At 37.8% G+C, this 26,821-nt stretch overlaps 1 protein-coding gene across 10 annotated transcripts in view; it reads right to left on the bottom strand.

The window, feature by feature from the left end:
* The window catches only part of bcas3 (BCAS3 microtubule associated cell migration factor), a 261,158-nt gene that overhangs the window by 146,431 nt on the left and 87,906 nt on the right, over positions 1–26,821 (bottom strand). For all 10 annotated transcript variants that reach the window (XM_051863582.1, XM_051863581.1, XM_051863579.1 and 7 more), the window contains 6 exons: positions 21,859–21,983; positions 21,031–21,196; positions 20,472–20,572; positions 14,082–14,182; positions 10,987–11,183; positions 10,533–10,627 (listed from right to left, as the gene is read on the bottom strand). In XM_051863582.1, the coding sequence (XP_051719542.1) occupies positions 10,533–10,627; positions 10,987–11,183; positions 14,082–14,182; positions 20,472–20,572; positions 21,031–21,196; positions 21,859–21,983 (785 nt within the window). The remainder of the gene's footprint in view (positions 1–10,532; positions 10,628–10,986; positions 11,184–14,081; positions 14,183–20,471; positions 20,573–21,030; positions 21,197–21,858; positions 21,984–26,821) is intronic.

The following is a 26,821-nucleotide window of genomic DNA, read 5'->3' as shown; positions in this document are numbered from 1 at the left end:
AATAAAAAAACATGCACAGACAAATCCAAATTAAACCCTGTGGCTCGTGACGAAACTTTGATTTAAAATTATATAAATACTGTTCGGTTTCTCGCACAAACCGATCGTTTCGTGTCTTAGGACATCAATGTGTCGTCACGAGCGGTTTAATTTGGATTTGTTTGTGCATGTTTTTTTTTTAATTCTCATAGATGGTGTTACCGTTTCAATGCATTATATGACTGACAGACCGCAATGGTTGGAGTTAAAAATCATCATTTGTGTTCTACTGAAGAAACAAAGTCACCTACATCTTGGATGCCCTGGGGGTAAGCAGATAAACATCAAATTTTTATTTTTGGGTGAACTATCCCTTTAACTAAAAAGAACCGACTCATAAAAGTCACTTGTTCAGGCATCATTACGACTACACTGGTAATGCTGTATAGTTTCTGATAATAATCATTAGAACTCATAAGAATGATTTGTTTTGGGTATCAGACATCACTGGTTTTGCTGGATGCTTATGATTAACCAAAAAGAACCAACTCATAGGAGTCATTAGTTTGAGAATTGTTTAGACTACACTAGTCAGGCTGTATGGTTTTTGATTCACTAAAAATAACCAGCTTATAAGAATCTTTTGTTCCGGAATTGGATTATACTGCACTCACTGGACGCCATGATTCACTAAAAAGAACCGATTCATTAGAATCATTTGTTGAAAAGATTGGACTGCACTGGCTGCTTCACGAAAAAAAAAAGAAAATAAAACACACACACAAATGATATGGAACTGTAATGAGGTCAACACAGGTGAAACTTCATATCCGTGCAGTTACAAAAAAGTAACACCTTTGATTGTTCACTAACCAGCACCGTGCTATAAAAACCAACATTAACTATGACACACGCTCACTCACACGACAATCGAAAAGACACAAAACAAATACAACAGACTTGCTGTCTCCTGGCCGGAGAGCGATGAGGAAGAGGCGGGGTTTGATGGAATGCTTTCACATTTTTCATCCTCTATTCATTTTTAACAGCTCTTTCTGCACGCCACTCTTCGTTCACCGTAATGACTCAATGAAGTGGCGTACATCAGGCGCCGACTCGGAGGTGTAAAAAATACCATCGCAGCTGCCTGATCAATACATTATGGAGTGAGAGTGCATGCTGGGGGAAGATAATGCCGCCTCGTGCGGAGACGCTGTCAGAGTCCATTAGTGTCTGGAGGGCTGTGCTGGGAGCGGCGGGCATATGCTGAGTCGCTGAGGCCCACGCTTTGACGCGGAGAGCTTTTGTTCTTAGCTTTTAATTGTGGCCCCACCTTGGAGGGGGCCCGTCACTCTGAGACCCCCGTCAGGGTGTGCTGGTACTCTCAGATGTGGCAGGCTGGGACAGCGGGACCGAAACTAAGAGCTGTGCTTTTCTGCGGCTGTCAGAAACATGCAGGCGGGCACACGCACACACACGTAACAACAAAAATACACAGTGGGGAAGATGGAGACAGAACACACTGTGCCCCAAGCGAGTATGTACTTTCACAGGCTGAGGGTTCCTAACTGCTGAGAGAGGAATGGGAAGCATTTCAGCAGCATGAGACGAGTATGTGTGAATTTACTGGGGAAGTGCAAAGCTATATTTTCAATTGAATAGTCAGAGTGCCTGAACAACTAGCTGAATAATCTTAAAGCGTTAAAGGGTCACTGCCTGACCTCACAAATGCGCTTCTAGAAATTGTCCAAAATGTCTTGGTATGCTGAAGCATTAAGAGTTCCTTTCACTGGAACTAAGGGGCCAAGCCCAACCTCTGAAAAACAACCCCATACCATAATCCCCCCTCCACCAAACTTTACACTTGGCACAATGCAGTCAGGCAAGTACCGTTCTCCCGGCAACCGCCAAACCCAAAATCGTCCATCAGATTGCCAGACAGAGAAGCATGATTCGTCACTCCAGAGAACACTTAGAGTCTCCACTGCTCTAGAGTCCAGTGGCGGCGTGCGTTACACCACTGCATCCGATGCTTGGCATTGCACTTAGTGATGTAAGGCTTGGATGCAGCTGCTCGGCCATGAAAACCCATTCCATGAAGCGCTCTACGCACTGTTCTTGAGCTAATCTGAAGGCCACACGAAGTTTGGAGGTCTGTAGCTATTGACTCTGCAGAAAGTTGCCGACTTCTGCGCACTGTGAGCCTCAGCATGCGCTGACCCGGATCTGTGATTTTACGTGGCCTACCACTTTGTGGCTGAGTTGCTGTTGTTCCCAATTGCTTCCGCTTTGTTATGATACCACTAACAGTTGACTTATTGCACAGGTGGCAACCTATCACCTATCACGGTACCATGTTTGAATTCACTGAGCTCCTGAGAGCAACCCATTCTTTCACAAATGTTTGTAGAAGCAGTCTGCATGCCTAGGTGCTTGATTTTATACACCTGTTGCCATGGATTCAATGATTTGGAGGGGTGTCCCAATACTTTTGGCAATATAGTGTATTTTTGATGAAATCCGAGGGATCCACACATCTGATATCTGATCCACACATAGGCACCAACGTCATAGCACCTTTTGTGGTCCAGAAAGGTAGAAAAGACATCAATAAAATAGTCAACGTGACTACAGTAGTTCAACCTTAATGTTATGATGCGACGAGAATACTTTTTGTGGTCAAAAACAAAACAAAAATAACGACTTTATTCAACAAACTCGTCTTTCCCCTGTCATACTGCTACTCTATTTTCGTTGCAGAGCTTCCATGTCCATGTTCCATGCTCAATACTGAGCCCGCGTTTGGACGTAAACATGGAAGCTCTTCAATGAAAATGGACATTTATTCATTCATTCATTCATAAAAAAAAAAAAAAAAAAAACCACTTAAAAATCCTAGGGGATACCAATAACAGAGTAATAACCTACACTAAAAATAAATGGTAACACTTTACATTAAGGTTGATTTGTTAACATGAGCAATGAGCAATGAACGGCCTCCGGTCTCCTTTCCTGCGTGCCAACAAAGCCAGAGCATTAGCATTAGCCGTTACGCTTTTTTGGCTAAAGGTTGCAGGCTTGCCTTCCAGTGGCTTTGGTTCAACTCCTACCCTAATTGAACACACCTAAACAAGCTAATCAAGGGCTGAAGGGTTGCTACAAAGCTACAGGCAGGTGAGTTTTTATTTTGACTGAGAAAAAAAAAAAAAAAAAACACTTAAAAATCCTAAGGGATACCAATAACAGAGTAATAACCTATACTAAAAATAAATGGTAACACTTTACAATAAGGTTAATTTGTTAACATTAGTTAATGTATTAACTAACATGAATTAACAATGAGCAATACATTTGTTACAGTATTTATTAGCCTTTGTTAACGTTAGTTAATAAAAATACAGTTGTTCATTGTTTGTTCATATTACTTCACAGTGCATTAACTAATGTTAACAAATACAACTCTTGATTTAATGTATTAGTAAATGTTGAAATTAACATTAACAAAGATTAATAGATGCTGTGTTACCAAATAAATGAATAAATAATTAAATAAATCATTGTGACCAATCCCTACATCCTGCTGAGAACAAGCAGTCAAATACTGTGAGACTGAGATACTGAGGTCAAGGTGAGAAGCGTCTACAACTCGCCCACTGCTGTTTGCCATAATGGCTGCAAGGATCTTAATGGCACATGTAGTGCCAACGTCTGCATATGTCCTTCCTGTCACCTCATCGCACTCCAACATCTAACCCCACTCGACCAGATGTGTTTGATTATGCCCTAAAACACTCACACAAGTCCAGATTCGACAACCCAACTCCTCCAATAGCCATGGATGGAGTGCTCAAACAAATGCAAAGTGGCTGGAAAGCATCTAAAAAACTGATCCTAAATCACAACTTAGCAACTCAGTTGTTTATCATTGTATAGATGATGAGGAGGAGGTTCATATGTTGACAGTACGAGTGGTTGTGTGTTGGAGTGGCTTGCAGCACTGTGGAGGTAAAAGCTTTGAGCGAGTACACAGCAGATGCTTGACACATTGCTGTCCATTCAGTCGCTTTAAAGAGCAGCTGCTCCCGCCCCTGGCACTACAGACAAACTCTTTCTGTCTCTCACACACACACACACACACACACACACACACACACATGCCCTCGGTTCACACATATAGAGGTGTTCTGAGTGTTCTTCATCATGTTGCTATGTGGTTGCTAGGATGTTCTGTACTGGGTGCTAACTTGCTCAAGTTAAAGAGCCCATCAACTCTATTATACACAGACACATGAAAACGTGATATATGAAAATATATATGAAAATATATGAATATGAAAAAGCATTAAAAATGTGTATTTTCAGACTGTCCTCTTCACTGGTTTAATTTTGCTGTCCACTAAAATAATCCACCATGTGCTCAAATCATTCTGTTCTCTCCTCACAGCCAAAAAAGGACTTCAGCAAGACAAGAATGCTGCACAGACACCAAAAAGTGCTGAATGATTTACCCTCACCTCAAGGAAAAAGAGTTAAAGAAAGAGAGATAGATAAAGAGGTTCTGCTTTCTTCTTGGCTCAATATAAAGAATGGTTAGTAAGAAAGTAAGAATGATTAGTAAAAAAGTCAAGTAGATGGCCATATTAGTAACTGGATATAATGTCACACTCCAAAGCGCTTATTTTTAATAAATAATACAGCACACATTGAAAATAATAAACTGAAAATAATATACCACAGTATTTTTAAATTTTTGTTATTATTTATTACTTCTGTCATTATTTGTATTTGTGATATTTTACGTAAATTAATATAATTTATTCAAGAAAGAAGGCCAAGAGTATATTAGATCATATTATTAATATTTTCTGTGGTATCCGAATGCTATTTCATATTAAATGCCATTTTATTTTAATTTATTTTATTGTATTTTATTTTTTATTAAAATTTATAATGTATTTATAATTTATAAATAAATTATAAATAAAAACATTTATTATGTAATTGTATTTTATAAGAAACATTTTATTTTATTTTAATAAAGACAAATTGCAAATAATTTATTATAAAATTTTATCTTATAAAATATTTATTTTTGATTTATTTATACACAAATAATAAAAAAACATAATAATATATAAATAAAATATTAGTATTTTATTTTATTTTATAAAATGTATTAAAAAATATATAAAATAAAAAATAAAAAAATAAAATAAAATACTAATATTTTATATTGAAATATATTTTATTTTATTTTCCAAAATTTATATAAAAAATAAAATAAAATAAAATAAAATAAAAATATTTTATACTGGCATTTTGCTTTTTCAGTCAATAGTTTTTCTGTTGGTTTGTTCTGATGCTGTGGCAATATCATATATAATACAGTCAAGTCAATAATGTAATTGAAACAAAAAAAACCAATCCAATTTACATAGAAAAAAAAAAAGAAAAAACAGAAAGGGAAAGGAGGAGAAAAATAGGAAGGGAAGAGATGGCAGTGTGAGATAAGGCCGTTGGGCCTCTGATTCTCAGACAGTAGGTTGATGATAAGAATGGCATCTTTCACAGTCAGATCAGCCAATCTGGCCAGGCGTCCGCGGCAGCTTCTGTATTGTGGCGGGGACTTCCAGGTCAGGGGCAAAAGAATGGAGTCAGTGAGTGTGGCGGAGAGGGGGCCTGGGGCAGGTGGCGAGTCGCTATTGAAAGAGACAGGCTAGGGCGGCAGGGAGAGCGCTGGGTCACGGGAATAGCTCCCCAATCTATAGGCGGCTCAAAAACACCTCTCATTGTTCGGGGAGATCATGTGGCACGAGCTCCTCCTTGAGCCGCGTCAGGATCCTTCTGGCTTGAATGTGAGCAGTATCTCCGACAAACAAGCCACCTTTATGCCCATCCAGGTAATTACAGACCACGGGTGAGGATCCATTACTGCTGGACGCAGGTAGAGTCCAGGTGCCCAGTCTCTGAGCGCTCAGCCATGCTGGGAGAGGAAACCAGGGGAGCGATCAGGCCTGTCCCACTGGCCTAAAGGCATGACCAGCACAGAGGAGCATACTATACTACACTAAAACACAGAGATGGCTTTGTCTTTCCCCCCCACCCCACACACACACACACACACACACACACACACACACACACACCCTGCACCTGAGTTGAGGGCTGTGTAAGGGCGGTAGATAAAACACAGGGCACACACTCTGATGATGATGATGATGATAAGTATCAGTGAGAGCAGTTTTACAGTCACAATATGATAACGGCCAGCAGTACTGACCACTGCCATGACTGCACTAATGTAGGCAACAAATGTAGATTAGAAAAGCACATGTATTATTTATAAAAGTAAACATTTGGTACCAACAAAAAAAACTGAATACCCACCCCCCACCCCGCCCCCTTCCATATTTGTAGCTAAAACTGCAGTGTCAATCATGATTAGACGGAACAAAAATGTATTTTGTTACAGTACTGCTAGTTTAGATGGCATAATGCGAGGAATATTTTACCTATTTGTCACCACATGGAGTTGTGGAGTAAATAAAACCTTTGCGCATCTGAGAAAAATATTCTGTGTGAAATTTATTATTTACTATATTATGTTTTCTTTTTGTTTGCTTTTTTTTATTTATTTATTTTTTTTAATGATTCATTTCTATTAAACTTTAATTATTTTATTTCATTTTCTATTTTATTTTTTGTCCTGGAGAAAAGTGACTCTTTGGGCATCTGAGTGTCAAATTTATTATATTTTTTTATTATTAATTTAAATTGGTTTGATTTAAATTATGTTATATTTTATTTTATTTTTTATGTGTGTGTTCTGGACAAAATAAGAACCTTTTTAGTAGGGCTGCATGATATTGGAAAAAAAAAATGACATTGCGATATTTTGTTTTTCTGCTATATATATTGCGGTATGAAAAAAAAAAACAAATAAAAAAAATTCACCAGATGACTTAAATATAGCTCTATTTGGAAAGAATTAATCATTCTAGAGTCATTGGGGTGATTTTGTAGGTGAGTGAATACGCACTGAAAATAATGAACAAATTACAAGCATAGATAAATATAATAGAACAAAGATACAAATGAAATAATGCTTTATATTTTTCAGTTAAGTCTTAAATTAAATATAATTAATCTGTGTTAAAGCTACAAAAGTGATTTTTCTCTTTGTGTTGATGTTTGATTAATATTCATGACACAGAAAGCAGCAGGAATATTAGGCTGCTGTCACTTTAAAGCGATAGTTCACCCAAAAATGAAAATTCTGTCATCATTTACTCACCTTCAAATTGTTTCAAACATGTATAAGTTTCTTTGTTCTGCTGTACACAAAGGAAGATATTTTGAAGAATGTTTGTAAACAAGCAGACCTCGCCCCCCATAATAGGGGGAAAAATACTATGGTAGTCAATGGGGATGAGATCTGCTTGGTTACAAACATTCTTCCAAATATCTTCCTTTGTGTACAGCCCTATCCCTTTAAGACCGAATGCGCGGATCCAGGCATCGTACATCCTGCGATGTGACTATCGCGGATGTGCACATCACGATATCGATGCTAAAACGATATACCGTGCAGCCCTACTTTTTAAGTAAGAGTAGAGTTCTGAGGTAAAAGAAGAGTGATGTTCAACTCTCGTTTTCATTAGTAGACGTTTAGTATGACTTGTTTTCAATTTAAACCATGTAGTTATGGTACTGCTGACAACTAGTGAGTAACTCAGTTATTTGTATTCACATTTGGCACTTTAAATCCATACCCCAACATAAAAACAATATACACTCAAACAGATGAATCCAAACAAAAACACGCGTCATTGCCCCTGACACAATGCAAGACACACTTGCAGATATCAGTCAGGCTTCTTCCAGGACGTGATAGCAAACTCACAACACACCAGCATCTTTCGTGCACTGTCGCCCGCTCATCTCCCGATCTCCGACAGGCCCCTGCCACCCGCCACGCCACACACATAACAACTGGGCCAGGAAGGAAAAGTGCTCTCGCCGAACAAATGACGGGGTGTTTCTGCTACTGAGTCATAACAAAATACAATCAAAAGAGATTTGTGTTCCTGCTCTCTTTATGGTTCAAATAGATAAAGCGCCTCCTGTCTTCCCTCGCACAATGCGCTGTGTAGTCTAGCAGGGCCGGAGTGACGCTCTTGGGACCAGATAGGAGTATCGATAATGCCGGCTGCATGTCCGATTGATTTTGGGAAGCTGAGACAGTGGCTGTGTGATTCTTTCTTTCTCCTGATACGCTATGTCAAGCAGACAGGCGCTGCTTATGATGGGTTTAGTGTCAGCACACACATCCGGTAGAAATGGCCACATGGAGCCGGTTCCCTTAGGGGTGGTATATAACACAAAGGACACCACATAAACACACAGCGCAGCAGCATTAATATATAGCAGCCAGGGAAGCTATGATATCTTCATGTGATCTTTCTGAAACACTTACTTTACAACGTAAAGACCAGAGGTTTGTGAGCTTCCTACATACGGTCATGTAATGTTTTAAAGCATACACAAAAATACATAAATCAAACAAAATAATTTAATTATTGTTTTTAAAATATATTATTATAATATATTTTATATTTATAAATTTTATAATACATTTCATATTTATATATTATACATATATTTTAATATATTTTATAATATATTTACTGCCTAAGATTTTATTTATTTTATTTGTATTTATAATAAAATAAAGTGTATATGTCATTTATATATTACATATATACATTTTATTATAAATAAAAAATTTAAAATAAATAATAAAAAAATATAATAATAAAGTTTTTTTCTAGAACATGTTGACAAATATGTAGAATAGAATAAAATGCATTAATAAAAATATATTTTTAATGTTTTATTTTACAATAATTAAACAAGTCAACTTAATTATACTTATACATTATATATAATTAAGTTGGCTTGTTTTTATTATTTTAAATATTTTATTTTATATAATTTATTTAAAAAATACAATTTCTAAAATATACACTATTTTATTTTTAAAATAAAAATGAAAAATATATTTTAATTAATGCATTTTATTCTATTCTACATATTTGTCAACATGCTGTTCTAGAAAAAACTTATTATTATTATATTTTTTATTATTTATTTTAAATATTTTATTTATGAAATATACACTTTATTTTATTATAAATACAAATAAAATAAACATTTTAAAGAATTTATTTTATTTTACATTTGTCAACACAAAAAGTTCTAAAAAAATATATATATATCCATAAACGTGTACATAAATGCTAAATTTTACATTGACCCTTGGGCAATTAAGTTGCCTTAACAGAGGGCACATGTCCATGTGAGCAGACATGAAACTGGGCAAATGATTGAGACCGTTTAAACTGGGCCTAAACAGTAAACAAGATAGAGACACTGTACTGCAGGACAGCATTAGATCCTCCAGGACAGCCTGGACTAGAGAGAGACATCACGGCAGAGGAGGTGCGTCTGTACTCCGCGGGACAAACAGGGCTGCGCTGTCTTTTGAAGCCACAAAGACAAAGCGATGAGCGCTGATAAGAGCAGGCGCCACACTGCTTGAAGCCCTGAGAGCTGAGCAATCACACACAGACTGATAAGCATCAGCCCATAAAGAAGACTCCGGCAGCTCTCCTCCAGACAGGCCGGAGAAGAGAGAATGAGAGGGAGGAGAGAGAATGAGAGGGAGGAGAGCTGTGTGATAAAGATGGTTACTTTCTTTCTTTTGGAGGTGAGGGTTTAGAGGAGGGGCGACGTGAGATGATGACGAGACCGTTTTCTTGACTGGAAGTCACTAAATGCAAAGGAACAGCAGGTACGTTTGAAGACACTGCAGAGAGTCAGTGCAATCTTAAAGATGAGAACTCCTGACAGTGCGATGCAGCTAATGTGTGTCTACAGGCCAAGCACTAAACATCACAACAGTCAACACGGCCTACCTTCTACTGACAAACCACATTTTGGAGCTTTGCTTTGATTTCAATGAAACATGAAAGACTGTGCCATGCACATATATACGTGTGAGCACACACAGCAAAATATCACTCTGCGACTGAAAAAGAGCAAACAGTGCATTGTACTTTGATTCTCTGAAATTGATTTTCTCTCTTGTTTAGTTTATACTGTAGATCTACATATATAGTAGCTCAAAATGGAAAGAAATCTTTTAAAGTACAAGCCTGTCTAGATCTCTGATGATTGGATTATCTTAACATGACAACTGGAGGAACGAAAAAAAGAGAAATCAAAATCCCTTTAAACAACATCCATTTAATCTAACTCAAAGGTCACAATAAGCATATTTACCAAATGTAGACTGCTGATAGCTTTTTAGACAGGTTGCGATTGTTTCTGTGTAACTTACCATGAAATGTAAGTACATATAATCATATAATGCTAAGCAGACTGATTCTTTAAAGAAATATTCAAGTAAGAGACTATTCTTGAGGATTCATCACACTGGGAACTGTTGTTTGAATCTGAGGAAAAAACATAAGAGCAGCCATTGGTCTTACCTGAGCCGGTATCTATGACTGTGGACTGGCCTCTACGGTCTACCAGACGAGAAGAGCCAGGCATGCTAACAGGCTCTGAACGTACCGGCTGAATCCTGCAACCAAAAATTGTGAATTAGACTTTATTTGTGCTTAACTTTATTCAAATTAATTACATGGTATGCTGGTGAATTAAAAAATATATCAATAATAATTGAACATATTTTAGTATTTGCTGAGAAAAGCCACCAAACTGAGTAATACTGAGTAATAGATAGACAGGAAAAAATATGGTAGAGTGGTAGAGTGATTGTATTGTGCAAGTGCTCGACTAGAGTTGGTCAATATGTGTACTTAGTCAATCTCTGTGGTTAGTAACATGAGTCTATGCTGTCACACTGTGAATTTGGTGTTGATGATGGCAGCTGGTAATGTGATCAGTGTTGTGTGTGAATGTGTGTTTAAGCATCGGCACCTGAGGCTGTGCAGGTCTAGGTCGTCTGTGTCGAAATCAAGAAGAGGCTGCTGGGTGTCGCTGGGCCCCTGTGACTGAAGTACAGAGGAGCTGGAGGAGATGACAGTGGTCTGACCTGATGGATGGATGGTCTTGAACTGAAACTGAGGGCCCATCCAGAGTCTTCGGTGAGGGCCAGTGTGGGTAACAATCTCCACCTGTAAAGTATAACACATTTAGAAGTATAACACATATAGAAGAGCACTTACACAGTATTTGCGATATATTTAACTTCAGTAAAGTGTTATTTTTTTCAAGTGCACAATATTTGGGTGAATCTCACAGGACTTGATTCTCTGCATTAAGACTTTTTTATAATTTTTTATTTATTTATTTTATTATTTTCGCCACTCACACAATCTCAGTTTTTTTTTTTCCTTCTTAGAACAAATATTTTCAACTGGTAAATATATAAGTAAGAATAAATAAATAAATAATTGTCCTAAAATATATATCATATATTATATTATATATATATATATAAAATTATATGCATTTCAAAATTTGTATATGTAGAGGTATATAAAGCACTTAAAAACATTACTTAAAACATATAATATTATCTGTACTCCTTAATTTCTATTAAAATATGATAAACTTCAATTATAAAAATAATCTTATTTCTGATGTACCGTTTTGTTGTCTTTGAAATCACATAGAGAAAACTTAAAGAAACTTTTAGACTGTTTTGCTCTATCCTCTGCGCTTCCATGTTTGTCATTACGTCATGCGCCGGGTCAGTGGTTACTCTTCCACCGCAAATCGATGCATAAGGCCGTCTACCAAAATCTTGTTATTTTAGTTTATAGTATATGGATATTTTTCTTACAAAGACCCATTGCTTCTCTTCAGAAGGCCTTTATTATACCCCTGAAGCCATATGAATTATTTTTATGATGGATGGATGAATTTTTTTTTCTCCAAAATCTCACCCCCCATTCACTACCATTATAAAGCTTGGAAGAGCCAGGATATTTTAAAATATATCTCAGATTGTGTTCGTCTGAAAGAAGACAGTCATATACACCTTGGATGGCTTAAATCATGGGATAATTTTCATTTTTGGATGAACTAACACTTTAACTGAGAAAATTTATAATTGAAATATTAATACCATAAAATAATAACATTAAATTTATAAAACTTAAGTCACTAACAAATGTTATATAATGCCATATATATATATATATATATATATATATGGCATTAAACTGGGGATTGTGTGAAACCAACAGTTCCAATATACACAAACAAACACACATTGTGTGGACTGTGTAGGTAAGTGTCTGTTTTCGACCAGCAGTAACAAATCTGGGGGGGGGGGGTTACATGTGTGTTAGACAGACGGCACTCTTCCTCCCCAGTGGACTGCATTAACATGGCATGACACTAACATCATGAAGCGAGAGAGAGGGAAGAGCGGAGGAGAAGAGCATCTATCCGGCCAGCATCCCTCTCCCCACTTCATTTCTCCATCTTTTCTGAAAGTGCATGGCGTGGGGTCAACTCTTCCGTCCTCTTCCTATCACATCTGTGTAAATGAGGCCAGCAGTATGTGTGTTTTTTTTCTCTGTAGTTAACACCAACAGTGTTGCACAGCCCTGAGAGAAACAGATGCGGCGTTGGCTTTTTTCTGCTTTCATGGAGGCTATGGCCAGATGTTGCCCCCCTCCGCACTCTCTCTGCACTTCGCCTTGAGCCCGCCATATTGCAGCCGCCTCAGAGTGACAGCACTTATTACACACAGCCCGCTGCCACAGCGCTCACAGAGGACTGTGCTTTTTATGCTATGTTGCCATAACACATAACAGACAAGCAGACTAATTGCAATCACATATAAAGCAGATAAATAGAGCCATCAACAGGATTTAGACTGTGTTTAGCCAATAGCTGTTGCTGCACGTGTTAATGGTGTCATTAGGCAGGCGGGATGTGATGGGGGATGTATGCTGTCGCTAATGCTGGTACATTAACAACCTTAAGGTTTAAGAGCTTTGGCTGGGGCCGTTCAGGCCACACAAAAAATGCCACACACATGCTGGACATGTTGCAAGAATATTAGATCATAAAACGTACACTGGGGTACAAACATCTGAGACCACATTGTAAATCTGGGATTAAAGAACCTAATTTAACAACAATTTAAAATGAAGAATTTAATGATAAATAAATACGAAATGTTTAATATTCTGCACGTTTTCAGTAGGCTACTCGAGTGCTGTTGTTATTAAGCATAATACTAGGAAATACTGAACTTTATATTAATTTTTCAATTAAACTGTTAATTAAAATTGTTATGCTGAAAATATAATGTACTTTTTAAAAAAAAAATGTATTAAATTGCAAACAAAAAACATATTACTAATGTTCTTAGGCTTTGGATCACACTGTACATGTCTTTTAAACATATAAATAAACTGTTGTTATTGAACTAAAACTATTTTAAAAATGTTCATTTATTGAAATAAAGATGAAACAAACTGTAATATAAGTATTAGGTGAAAAACTTAAAACTTATTAGAAAAATAATATTAGAAATGTTGCCTTGGCAACTAAGTGAAATAAAATAAATTGAAGTACTAAAATCAATCAAACTGAAATAAAAATAAGTTAAAGTTAAATAGAAATGTAAAAAACAGAAACTAATAAAAATGGCATCACATACCACAATTAACTTAATCTAAAATGAAAACTAAAAATATAAAATTTAAGCTAATAAATACAATAATACTATATATAAATAATACTAAAACATCACTAAAAATAAATAAAAAAGTGTGTTTTCTTGTCTAATAAATCAGGCAATCACGCATAACAGTGTTATGCTTTAGTCTGGATGACAAAAATTTGACTAAATCCATGTTAGATGTACATACCTGGTAATGGGGCAAGAAATTATTTATGACTTATACTGGCAGCAAGTCAGTGATGCATTATCACTGTAAGTGTTTCACTGAAATGTATGATGTGTGTAGCTTAAGTGCTGTTTATTACGGTTAAAGTTAAGCTAATGCAGAGATGAAGGCCATGGGAGGAGGCTGGGGGTTCTGACTGACCTGTGAGAGCCATTCTTCATCCTCCTGGCCACTGTGATCGGAGGCCAGGCTGTCATAAGACTCATGCCGGGTGATGGGACCAGGGCTGCCAGGAGGTACCACTGCACAGAGAGAGAAAAGAGTAAAGATTAGTTATGCACTGATATATAATATAATATAATATAATTATATTATATTACCACCTTGCCAAAAATTAAAAAATAAAATCTTCATGCCTTCATGCACTGTAAGTCACTTGCATAAAACAACCATTATATTATATGTAAGCAATAAGGTACGAGAGGCTCCGCTTCGCGTCGTGCCTAACAACGCCCTTCAGCTGTGACTTACTCACGATACAGCACTAGCCTCGAGTACCTTATTGCTTTTACTGCACAATACAAATATTAAAGCCAAAAATATGTAACAATGAAGTTTCAACTTTCATGAAGTAAATTCTTACTAAAAGCCTTCCTTCCGCCGGGAAAAATAGTCCCTGACCGTGAACAGCAACAGAAGTTACATTATTACGCCATTAGATGGCAGCAAAGACAGTCTTTATGAGTGTGTCAGTCAGTAGTGAAGACTTTTACACTGAAAAGTCTGAACTGTTGTGAACACGGAACAAGACGCAACTGACAAATGCTTTGACCAGCGCTGTCAGTCATGGGAAAACCCCTTAACTGTTAAAAGGACAAGATAATACATTGAACATTTAAACAGATTTATTATTATGAACATAGGACTGACCTGAAGGAAAATGCTAAATCTGAATGCAGGTAATAAACTCGTTCAATCGATCTCTTTCTCACAACATTCTTCTACATAATACATTAAGCGTCAATGAACAATATAAATTGAGAACATACAGTTTACATTGCTAGGAGTGGTAGCAAGGGTGTTGTGTAGTGATACACAGAACCGTTGGGTGAAGCGGTCATAGCCGTGTTTTATCGTGAATAAAATACAGCTATTGACCAATCAGAATCAATGCCAGGAACTAACTGTTTTATAATTATATTATATTATATTATATCTTCAGGTCGTTCCATGATATCAGTTTCTGTACGAAATGCACTGTAAATCACAAAAGCTCCAATAAAACACCTAATTAGCATGTACATTTCTGTGCTGTGGAAAGCCAGTAAAAATGTTCACAGTGTGTTCTGGTATGTGAGAGAGAGAGTGGGACAGATAAAAGAGTGCGGAGCTGTCAGCAGCAAAGACAGCACGGGCAGAGACAGATGGAGCACTTGGAGGCTTCGCTAAGCAGGCGCCAAGTATTCAGACTAATGTGCACAATCAGTGGTTTCCCTTCCCACCTCCAGGCAAACACATGCCTTTGTTACCAAAGTACATAATACAGCAGTGAATAATAAAGATGTCAAGCCCTCATCTGGAGGACACAAGGAGCCCGTCGCTCTTGTTCCCTCTTCTTCTCTCTATCTGTCTCGCAGACATAAGTGCTCACACACCAGGTGTTCAGACACACTTGATGAGGTGTTCCTGCCAGGTTCATGGTGCAGTCACTACTGTGTGAGTAACAGATACACTGACACCTCCACTCGAAGGGGAAATCTGCTCGCTATCGGCCCCACTCAATCACAGTAACACTAGCCGCTGCCAGAGCGTGGCCTCCGTTATCCCAGCATGCTGCATTATGCGGACATAAATCGCAGAGTGACTTACCGACCTCTGATGGGTCAGAACAGAGCCAGACCATGTTACCTCTTAAACACAATCAAGCTCTGGCCTTCCTCTTTCCACCCTCCTAAAGCCCAGGGGGACAATAAGTGTTGACTAATAAATAATTGAAGCGTAAGAACAGTAGCTGGCTCTGTAGATCAGGTTACAGTGGGTTCATAATGGGCCGAGCTTAAGAGGTCGAGGGCTCCTGGACTGTTAAGAGCAGTTTATCTGTTGTGAGTTAGAGTGTGAGCAACAGAATAAGGACAGGAAACAGGCCCTGACCGCATAAACCCGCAGTATCACAATCACAGCCTGGTTACAAATTTGCTTTGGCCACCAACACACAAACCATGTACAAACGACCTTTCAGTTAAATTATGTTTGTTCAGGTGCATAACGGTGTACGCATTGACACCTGGAAACAGAAGCCAGACCAGGTTTTGTTAATGTTGTTGCCATTACTGTAGTTATTTTCTCCACACTAGAAAATAACTACAGTAATAAAATACTCATATTTTTAAACCCTTTAATAAATTCATTCTTAAATTTTTTCTTAATTTTTTTTACAAAAGCAAATAAATCAATATATTTAAAACTATATTTATATATTTCCATATTTATATAAATTCAGTATGTGAATAGGAATATATGTGAACATCTAAATATGTATTTTTTTTTATTAATTCTTTACAGTGTGGTCTCTGCTTGCATTAAATGCTTTTGCTATTACTGTTGTCATTTTCCCCAAATTTCCTTAAAAAAATAAATAAATCAATCAATTTAAGTCTATTAATTAAAGAGTTAATCCATGTTTGTTAATTATTTTTTCCAAAAACAAATCTGTATATTTAAAACTATATTTATTATATTTATTTATTTCCATATTTATATAAATTAATCAATACGTGAATAAAAAAAATGTTAACATCTAAATACTTACATATACTAAATTCTTTATTATTTATGTTATTCATTAATTTGTTGCATTATTATTTGTTTTAATGCATGATTTATTGTTTGATCCATGGTAAAAATGAATTCTATATATAGCCACTTATATGTACATAAAAAAGTAAAAAATCAAAAAGGCGCCAATAGCCTCGTGGGCAGCACGCCAACATATAGCGCAGTTGCAGTTCGGGTGTCCCAAGTTCGAGTCCCGAGGACCTCCTCCCTCTCTTTCTCCAACTTCACTTCATGTCAACTTACTGTTCTGTCATAATAAAGGCAAAAATGCCAAAAAAAAAAAAAACCCTGGAAATGCAAGTCATCTCCAGGTTTGTCTTACAACATGACGTTTGTCTCCGGGTTTGTCTTGCATTAAATGTTTCTGCTATTACTGTAGTTATTTTTTCCACTCTGTCACTTCTAAAAATATGATTTACTGAATTATTTAGTATACTCTGAACACAGCTATACAAATTATAGCAAGTGTTTTGGGTATATTTTGCTTGCTGCGTTCCAAAAATACAATGAAAGATTATGCTAAATAAATGTGCTAAAAGTTGTAAAGGTCATGTGCTGCACTTTCCTGCAACTCTGAACAAAACCCTCACACCTTTCCTTAAGAAATCAGGACTCATTCATTAGAGAGCTCTCAGACACACAGCCGCCACTCTCTTTGCTCAACGACAGCTAATGTCGCAAGCTGAGGATTCCCTGAGCGCTGTCAGTTGGACCGAAGGAGCTTCGCTGGGCCACCGTGTCCTTGTTATCTACCCATCATCTGGGTATCATCAGCAGTGGCTAGGTAATGCTCCCCTTCCCGAGAGCTGCCAAAAGCTGGGCAGATGGACAGGTGGAGATAGTGACCAAGAAGTGGCGCCACGGTTGCTTTTATCACCAGTCGTGCAGGCTCCAGCTCCTCTGACCCTACCGTCCACATGCTGCATTTTTAATCAGCCAGGTCATCCAATCTAGAAGCAAGACCAGAGCTGTCAATCACAAAGCCCTGCTCGCTGCGAGTCCTCACAGTTTGAGGGTAAAGGCACGCACCCCGCCCATTTCTCAGACGACTGAGCCTGGGAACTGTCCACTACCAATGCCCCTCTGCTATCTCCAGCTCTCTTCCGCCATCTTTCTTTGAATTCTCTCCTATTTAGAGTAGCCTTTTACAAAGTAATTACAAAGAAAACAACAGGCTGATAACATTAACGCCCAGCTAAGGCTTCTTTGAGCTTGATCCCTAAAGGAGGTGCATCACTTCCTGTGTATAACTGCTTAACTGAGAAGACCCCAGTGATAATCTTGTCAACAAAATTATTAATGGAAATGTTTGTTAAAGTTTTTTTTGTCAGTCAACGTTAATGCTGCCTTCACGTGCTATAGGAAATTTGATAATTCCCACTTCTGAAGTCATGATTACGAGCTCATCGCATTGGTATAGCGTTCATGTGCAATTTTTACCAAGGAAACTTGTATTTACGATAATTCCGAGAGCACGTGAAGGCAGCATAACAAAGATGAGACAAAAAAAGTGCATTATTATGAACAAAAATATGACAAGTAAAGTGAAGAAAATGAACAATGGAATGAACACTGGAAAATTTGTCAGCTGTTGCAGTTCATGGCGCGACACAATGCAGAGAACAATCAAAGGTGGCACTTTGTGACAATATAATAAAAAATAGGAAAAAATAACATTGCAGGATATTAACCTATATTAACAATCTAAAAAAAGTGTTTCAAACAAACCCAATCATAGTCAATAATGCCATGTTGATATATGTCTTAAAGGTGCAATATGTACATTTTAGGAGGATCTATTGACAGAAATGCAATTTAATTTACATAACTGTTTTCAGTGGTGTATAAAGATCTTACATAATGAACCGATATGTTTTTATTACCTAAAAATGAGCCATTTCTATCTACATACACCGCGGATCCCCTTACATTTTAAGTCGCCATTTTGCGCCAGCATGTTTGTACAGTAGCCCTAAATGGACAAACTGCTCTACAGAGTGCGTTTGCTTGACTGGCTTCTCTCTGCTGTCTCAGACGACGACATCTTTGTCCTGTGTTGGCCACCGTAGCTTCTCTATATTGCAATTCGCAACCTCGCAGCTAGATGCCACTCAAATTTACACACTGCACCTTTACACACTGCACCTGTAATATTGACAGCTAGTGGTTGAAATGGATACTGCAGTCCAAATTCAAAATATTGGAGAGGGTTGTTTCTCCCGCCCCCTCCTCCTCAGACTCGACACTCTCGCAGGTTGCCAGTTTGAGATGACAGAACAGGAATGAGCATAATGGACAACGGAAGGTGACAAGCTTTACACTGTAAGTTGATTTATCCGCATTTTAATATGCCTCTGAGCTATTTAGATGGATGCTGAGGCTTTTTAGGTTGGGTAGAATCTGCGATCTCTGACCTAGTTTGTTTGCTGGCTTCCGTGGCCACAATACGCTGTGTCTTCCGCCAAATGGCAACCCGGGTGTCGAAATACTATTTGGTAAATTGCTAGCGGGTGGGATCACACAGATCAAAACAAAAACAAACATTCCGACACGGAACGCACATCTCAAAGTAGAATCACCGGCTGTAGCATTGTTTTTCCGAGAAACAAGTATGTCAACTTAGCGTGTTTCCTAAATCTCTGCAAACATATTATGGTATTTTTATGCTTTAGTACAATCAAAAAATTACATACAGCACCTTTAATATATAAAATATTTGAATATCTGGATAATGTTGCACTTTTGAAGCTTGTTAATATTATACATATTAATATTTTCTTTACAAGACAAAAACAAAACACTGTAAAAATGAATACGGGAAAATCCTAAACTACACTGAATACATTAGTGGTTGCTGCTCGCGGTGTGACACAATGCAGCAAGCAATCAAAGGTGGCACGTCGTGGGCCGCCTAGCACACTGAGGGCCGGGGGCGACGGGCAAACATGACCACATGCATATGCACATAATATACTCTCCTGAGTATCAGGTCGGGGAGGTTCAGCTGTAACAGAAGTGCACGGGGCAAAGATCTCTGGCTGATTTTAATTAGACATTAACTTTAATGCACTGAGCAAGCTCATTATGCCTTTCTTTGCCCCTGGTGGACCGCATCCACACCGAGCCGCTGCCACGACCGCTCACGCCTGGCTATTTTATCACTCTGACACATGCATGGCGATTAGACCAACTTCTAGAGAATATTCTACCCGTTAGGCCTTGAGCACTTGGGCTTTAGTGGCAGAGAAGAAATGTGAAGCTTGGCCTGAAGGACCCAGACAGCTAATTACTCATTAATGTTTATGATTATCCAGCTAACGCAACAATGCTCACTTATTCAAGATATATTAGATGTGTGGCCATCCGTGAGCCTTCTGCCCTCGAGTTGCGTTCTCTTGCCTTTCATATGTCAACCCAAAGTGCTCGCACTCTCTATGCACTTGTTATTAAATTACATGGGTTTAAAACCACACTAATTGGTTTAATCTGAACTTTGGGTTAATTTGGCGCTATGATGAGTTTGAGGGCACGGATGTACTACCGAGTGACAAAGGCCTGATTCATGACACCACCGGAGACAGAAAAGCGCTTCACCAACTGCTACGTCAAATGGAACAGGCTTATCTTCTGCAACCTTTCAAAAACGGGCAGACAGAAGAGATTGAGTTTACCATGCATGTTTCTTGTGTTGCGGTGCACAAATAAGGGATAAAAACACTTGTCTCCAGTGAGACAGACGCACACACATATACTTACATCCAGCCAGGAGGTACTGATAGTACTGCACGAAGTCTGAGGCCAGCACCAAGGGGTGGTTGCTGTTGAAAGGTGGTTGTAGCTCATTCCACTGCGGTGTCCTACTCAAAACAAACACAGAAATCAATTTAGGAAGCGCATATCAAAGGGCCAGATGTATATAACAGTCTCCAGCTGAGCTATAATGGACTCCAACTCCAGCAGCCCAGCGGAACTTCCATTTCTCAAATCTCGTGTGGGCCGCACAGCCTATACAGCTCAGTACATATAATCATTGAACATGTACAATCAGATCAGAAAGCCATTCTGAGAGCAACCCCTGCCTGTTTCCATTTTCTTCACTCGGTCACAAGCATTATTGCATTACGACTGAGCTCAGCGTCTGGGTCGGTGACAAACCGTGACGTTAATCATTTGCTTGCCCTCATTAAGGCGCCACATAAGCTGTTTTATGTAAATGATATGACTGCAGTGGGTCATGTCAGGTGCTTCTGTTGGACTGAAGGTTAAGTGTAAAAGCAGGTAAATAGGTGTGGTGCTGAGAGCCTCGGGGCAAAACCTGGCTAGATTCCAACAGGCTCTCGGACAGGTGTTCAGCTCCAGAGGCGTGTCGTCGCCTATCTTTTGCGCCGTGCTGATTGGTCGAGGCTCCAGCACATGCTCCACCAGGTTTCCGTAGCAGCTCAGGATGTACAGCGATTCAACAACAGCCTGGCGAGACTGATCTAACAGGGAAGAAAAGTCAAATCCAAGTTTTTAAAGATTAAGATTAAGGTTTCTAACATGACCTCAGAATTTCTTTGTGGATTTTTTTTTTTTTTTTTTGGAACAGATTTTGAAGTTCAATCTGATACCACTTTAAAAATAAAAGAAATAAACAAAAAGAGGATACCATAGCTTATAATAAATGAATAAAATATAATAATAAATTAGCTAAAATATGATGACACATAATAAAAAAATTATATAATAAATAAGTTATATATATATATATATATATATATATATATATATATATAGTATGTCATATTAATTTATATAATATATTATTATATTATTATATACAAACACACAAATATATACATATGTATGTGTGTGTATATATATATATATATATAGTATGTCATATTAATTTATATAATATATTATTATATTATTATATACAAACACACACAAATATATACATATGTATGTGTGTGTATATATATATATATATATATATATATATATATATATATATATATATACATATGTATGTATGTGTGTGTGTGTATAATATAATATAATATAATATAATTTCACCAAAAATCACACCACTAAAAAATTATGTCTAAATAAAGCCTAAAACAAAATGCTCATGCATTAAAGGTTGTAAGCCATGTCAAACCTTTCTCTCTCTTCATGTTGGGGTTGGTGATGAACCAAGAGCGGGAGGAGGCGAAGACTGCAGCCACGCAGAACTCCCCACCACTGGACTTACTGGGTGAGATTTGGGGAGGCGGCTTGGCTTTGCTACAAAAAAAAAAAAAAAAAAAGAGACACAAGTGACAATAAGAACATAGAGAGTGAAAGTCTGCATTTGGGGAATGGTATCCACAGTAAAAGAGGAAAAATAAAGCCATGTCACTGACAAGAAAAGAGACAAAGTTGAAATGTATAGAATCAAGACAAATTTTCCTGCATATGAATGATATCACTCAAGAGTTTTGAATGAAAATTGCACATCCACAAATAAAATACTTGGCTTGTAAACCAACAACATAATACACATTCATACTTCATGCAAGTAAAAATAAAAAATAAAAAATACAAGTCATGATCCAAAGACACAGTTTACAATCAAAATAAATCAAACAATTTAATAAATAAAAAGTGAATAAAATAAATTTAAACAATCATTTTTACAGGATTCTAATTTGAATTGGGAGAAATAACCACTTTTAAGTTTTAATGAGCAAGTACAATTTCACCACAGTTGTCAAAACCAGAAAAACATGGCCTCACTAAACTGCAATCTGAGGTTGTTTTATATTTCTATTTTGTGTGTATAATGATGTTGTTAAAGCTCAACACACACATACACACTCCATGAGTCTAGTCGGTACAGATACCACATAATGGCAGTCATTTTCTTAAAAAGCTGCTTCAAATGGAGTCTTTTAAGTTGCTTTGGAAGGCCTCATTCCAGTCTTGGCATTTGAGAAAAATTATTAGGGCCTATTGAATTATTCTTTACGTCAGTAAGATTTTGAAGAAGCCAAGGAGAAAAAAGGGTCATGAGCTGAGAGATAAGGGCTCACATATGGAATTCATCCTAGAACAGTAGCCATGTGGTATCATTGTCTGACTCCTGCACTAACCCGCACTGTAAAACCTGCCCTCTATATCTCATACATACAATAGACTCCAAAAACACTGACTACTGGCTGTTTCACACAGAACCACACTCCAGATACCATCAGCCATGCACGCATACACACTAAAATACACACAAATGGATGGGAATGGGAGCCAGCAAAATAAAATATTAGGGTTAACAATTTAATGCATTAAAATGTGATTGGATGAAGTACTGACACCGCATTCCAAAAACGCATTACTCAATGCGCAAAACAATAAAACAGCGAGAAAATAATAAATCATATTGGTTTCTAAAGCAAACCTTTGTAACATCTATTCAATATTTTTCTTCTGCAATGTCTAAATTATCTTCACTTGGGGACTTCTCTCTTCTCACACATTTATTTGATGCCAAGGACTCTTAAATACAAAGACAAATTAATGCAGCCTAAAACATTAAAACCGACCCCAAATGGTAGTATATATTTTTTATATTTCTATTACATTAAAGCCAAATTAAATAATTTAAATATTATTTGGAAAACATTATCTAAAATGTCAGATGTACAAACCAGAAGAGAAACATTTCGAATTTGTTTGTATAATACCATTTAAAGTTAATTTGCAGGCCCCAGACAACCTTTCAGTTTGAAAACCCTTGATATATGTGATTAATGCATCAGCATATTATGTAATTAATTCAATTCCAATCTGTAATCAAATGACAGCCCTAGTCATTATGCACTAAAAGATCAGATAACTGCAAAACAAAACTGCCGATTGTAATGAAATTGTTGTAGACCGTGGAGTCTGGACTGGGAGTTAATGTGGATGAATTGTCCAGTGTTTGAACCGGGACTCCTCCAGCCTTGCATTACACTAATAGGTGTTGAGTGACCTGTTGCTGAGCTGCACTCTCACTCTGTCACTTCCCTTAAAACTGTCATCAAGTCGTAAATTACTCTAAGGACGAGGAGTGATGTTGACATCTTTGTTTAGCCGACACCAGGCGAGGATTGCTGCTCGGGAAGGACTAAAGACAAAAAAGACAAAGTAAAGAAAAGCAGGGAGAGATATTGGCACATGTTTATTGGTGTTGGATGGAGGTGAACCGAATAACTAAATAGCTAAGCAGTGCGTGCTGCCGATGGGGAGATACGAGAGGTTTGTTAGTATATCTCCTTTGGTGATGCAGGCGTAAGCGTCTCGCTATCCGTCAGTGTAGAACAGGAGACACAGCACTAAACAAACACGCTCAGCCGCCACAGGATTTGAAGTGGGGAGTACAGTGAAGTGCACATTTCCTTTTTTTTCCTCTCTAATAAAACCAGGAATCCCAAGTGGGATAAAGGGGAGAGAAGACAGCAGACCTCAAATCTTTAGAAACCCCACTTCCCCTGACCATCACTGACCGTAGAGAAAAACATTGAGTGTAGCTCAAAGAATCCTTCCTGCCCCACCGCTGAGTTCAAGGCAGTGAGGAAAGTGAACGAGCTTAGCAGTTTTCCAGTCTCGGATACAGGTGAAAAGTTGGCTTTTTCAGGTTTGGAGGAGCTGATGCAGTTTCTTGAAAGGAAAACTGTAAAGGATGGGTGCACAGATGTTTTTAATAACAAAACCAAACCGACTTCGGTGTGACTAAACATTTATTCCTCTGAGATCACAGGCTGACGCCGTCCGCCACAAATCTGAGAGGAAATTGTATCCGTTTCTGAGTGCTTTGCATAATAAATCTGGAAATATTCTTTAAAAGGTATATAATGTCATGCCAGTAATGATGATGAGACCAAAAACACTGCAAAGAACCAGTCTGAGCTAAAAGCCGGGCATAACTTTGAGCGCTCATCTGCTAGCGGTGCACTAAAGCTGGCCAACTATGGTAAAAGCTCTTTGAAGAGGCTTTGGTCAGAAGATGATTTGGTCAACATGTTCTTATTTGAGTGCACTTCACACTTGCATTGCATCTGAATTTCCTTGAAACAACCGCTGGAGTTGGTTTGTCTGTATATGAAATCACTTTTTTCCTTTGGGTCTCACTTAAAATGGCTAGTATGACTCAAGCTGCAGTGATTCAGTGGGCCATTTGAGCGAACGGATTATTCTAAATAAATATTGGCATGGGGAGCGGCTTACACAAAAATGTATCCGAAAATCAATAAATTATGAAACTTAAACATATTTAGTGAGATGGAGGAGAAGGGAAGACAGACGTTACTAAACAGAAGCCAATTTCGTCTTCCCCCTATTGGCATTTCCCCTGCTGCTTCTAGAGTGTTTTTTCCTCTCTCTCTCTCTCTCTAACTAATTCACTGAAAAGACTCCTTGCATGTCATTTCCACTTTTAATTTAACATATGAGGACTCTTGACGTGAGCTAATAGCTTTTCCTCAAGGGCATAATTCAATCTGTGATGTCCACCATCAAAGCCCGGCCACATTACAGTCCCGGCCACAGACGAGGCGCCATCAGGGGGAAGGCGGCCCCCATTTGTTTTCAAACAAATGCGACGGCGTGCTTTAAACGGCAAGAAGGAGCACGGACCTCATTTTAACATATCGAGGGACTTGCCGTGACAAGCTGACCATATGGTCGGTGTACGTCAGGCAGCGGAGCCTGTGTTACAATGCTCACGAAAGGATAGTGCAGAATGCAGACATATCTCTCAACGTCACATTTATTTTCTCACAGCAGCTTTTCCTCGGACATGGCTCAGGCACACAGCCACGGTCCACACACACCGTGGCAGCCATTTGGGAGGCCAGCATCAAACGCTAAAAGAGAAACAGAAATTTTTCCCCTCCATTTCCAACGTTCCAGCTCATTGGGATATCATTGAGGAAGGTGCCTGATTCGGCATGATTTCCCATTTCCTTAGAGAGATGCTGGAAAATATGAGTTCCCCAGGTGTGAGCGCAGCTGTCTATGGTATTTACAAGCTTCCAGGTTTTGAGGTTTGTGATGGTTGTACTTTGTTCTTGGTACTATGGTGTACAGGACATTTCTGTGAGTTTCAAAAATAAAGCAGAAAAAAAACATGTTAAAGTTTCCATAATCTACATAAATGTAGATTCACTGTTCCTGAACAGTCTCATATCGTACCATTCTTTTTTCTTTTTCTTTTTTTTTTTAAATGTTGACAATTCTATTCCTATGAGGAGTTTTTGAGAACGTAGAAAATGAACAGGAAAAATAGCTCTAGAACCAAGGTAGCTGAAAAAGTGGACAGTCACGGATGCACTATATAGCATTATTTTCAACACTCTACAATGTGAGTAAATCACGCTAGACGAATAAAAATGTCTTTAATTAGCCAATGGCTAGTAAATTGTATGATTTCAGTCGCCTGGGATTGAGTTAGAAGCAAAAATAATTTTAGAGAAGATATAATTTCATTGCCCGTTGAGCTTTATGCACCATCGCTTGGCTGTGAGCGCCCTCTATCGCTTTCTCCACACATGCGTAATCACCATTAGAGAAAGATCGGCTTTTATACTTGCCACACAAAAAGAATTGACGCACTAGATCTAAATGCAGAGCTCCACAGGTCTGCCCGACGGCCAAGAGTTGACAGTCCCAATCGGGCCAGTGCTGCATCGTCTTGAAAGTTTATAATTTGCATGTTTTTTTTAGCAAGAAGACGCGAAAGATAAGTCACGTGTGTCTGACAGCATGTCATTAATGAATTGAGTTCTTTCCGTCTTGCAATTGAACACACACAAATTATGTAAAAAGTACCCTAGTAAACATAGTCGGTTATGTCTTAAGTGAATGTAAACATCAGTTGAGAAAGACAACACATGTGTACAATATCAGTACAGTATACTAGATCCGTGCATTATGTCGTAAAGTGACAGCAGCCTAATATTCCTGCTGCTGTCTGTGTTTTTTTAATGTTAATCAAACATCAGACTCACTGCAAAAAAAAAAAAAAAAAAATCACTCACTGCTCTTGATTAAACTTTTGTAACTTTAATAAGGATTAATCTATATTTAATTTATACAATGAAGGA

The sequence above is a fragment of the Ctenopharyngodon idella genome, chromosome 15 (assembly GCF_019924925.1).
Source record: "Ctenopharyngodon idella isolate HZGC_01 chromosome 15, HZGC01, whole genome shotgun sequence".
In the NCBI taxonomy this organism is placed as follows: Eukaryota; Metazoa; Chordata; class Actinopteri; order Cypriniformes; family Xenocyprididae; genus Ctenopharyngodon; species Ctenopharyngodon idella.
The sequence above is the reverse complement of the archived record's forward strand: the minus strand, read 5'-3'. Positions and strand labels throughout refer to the sequence as shown.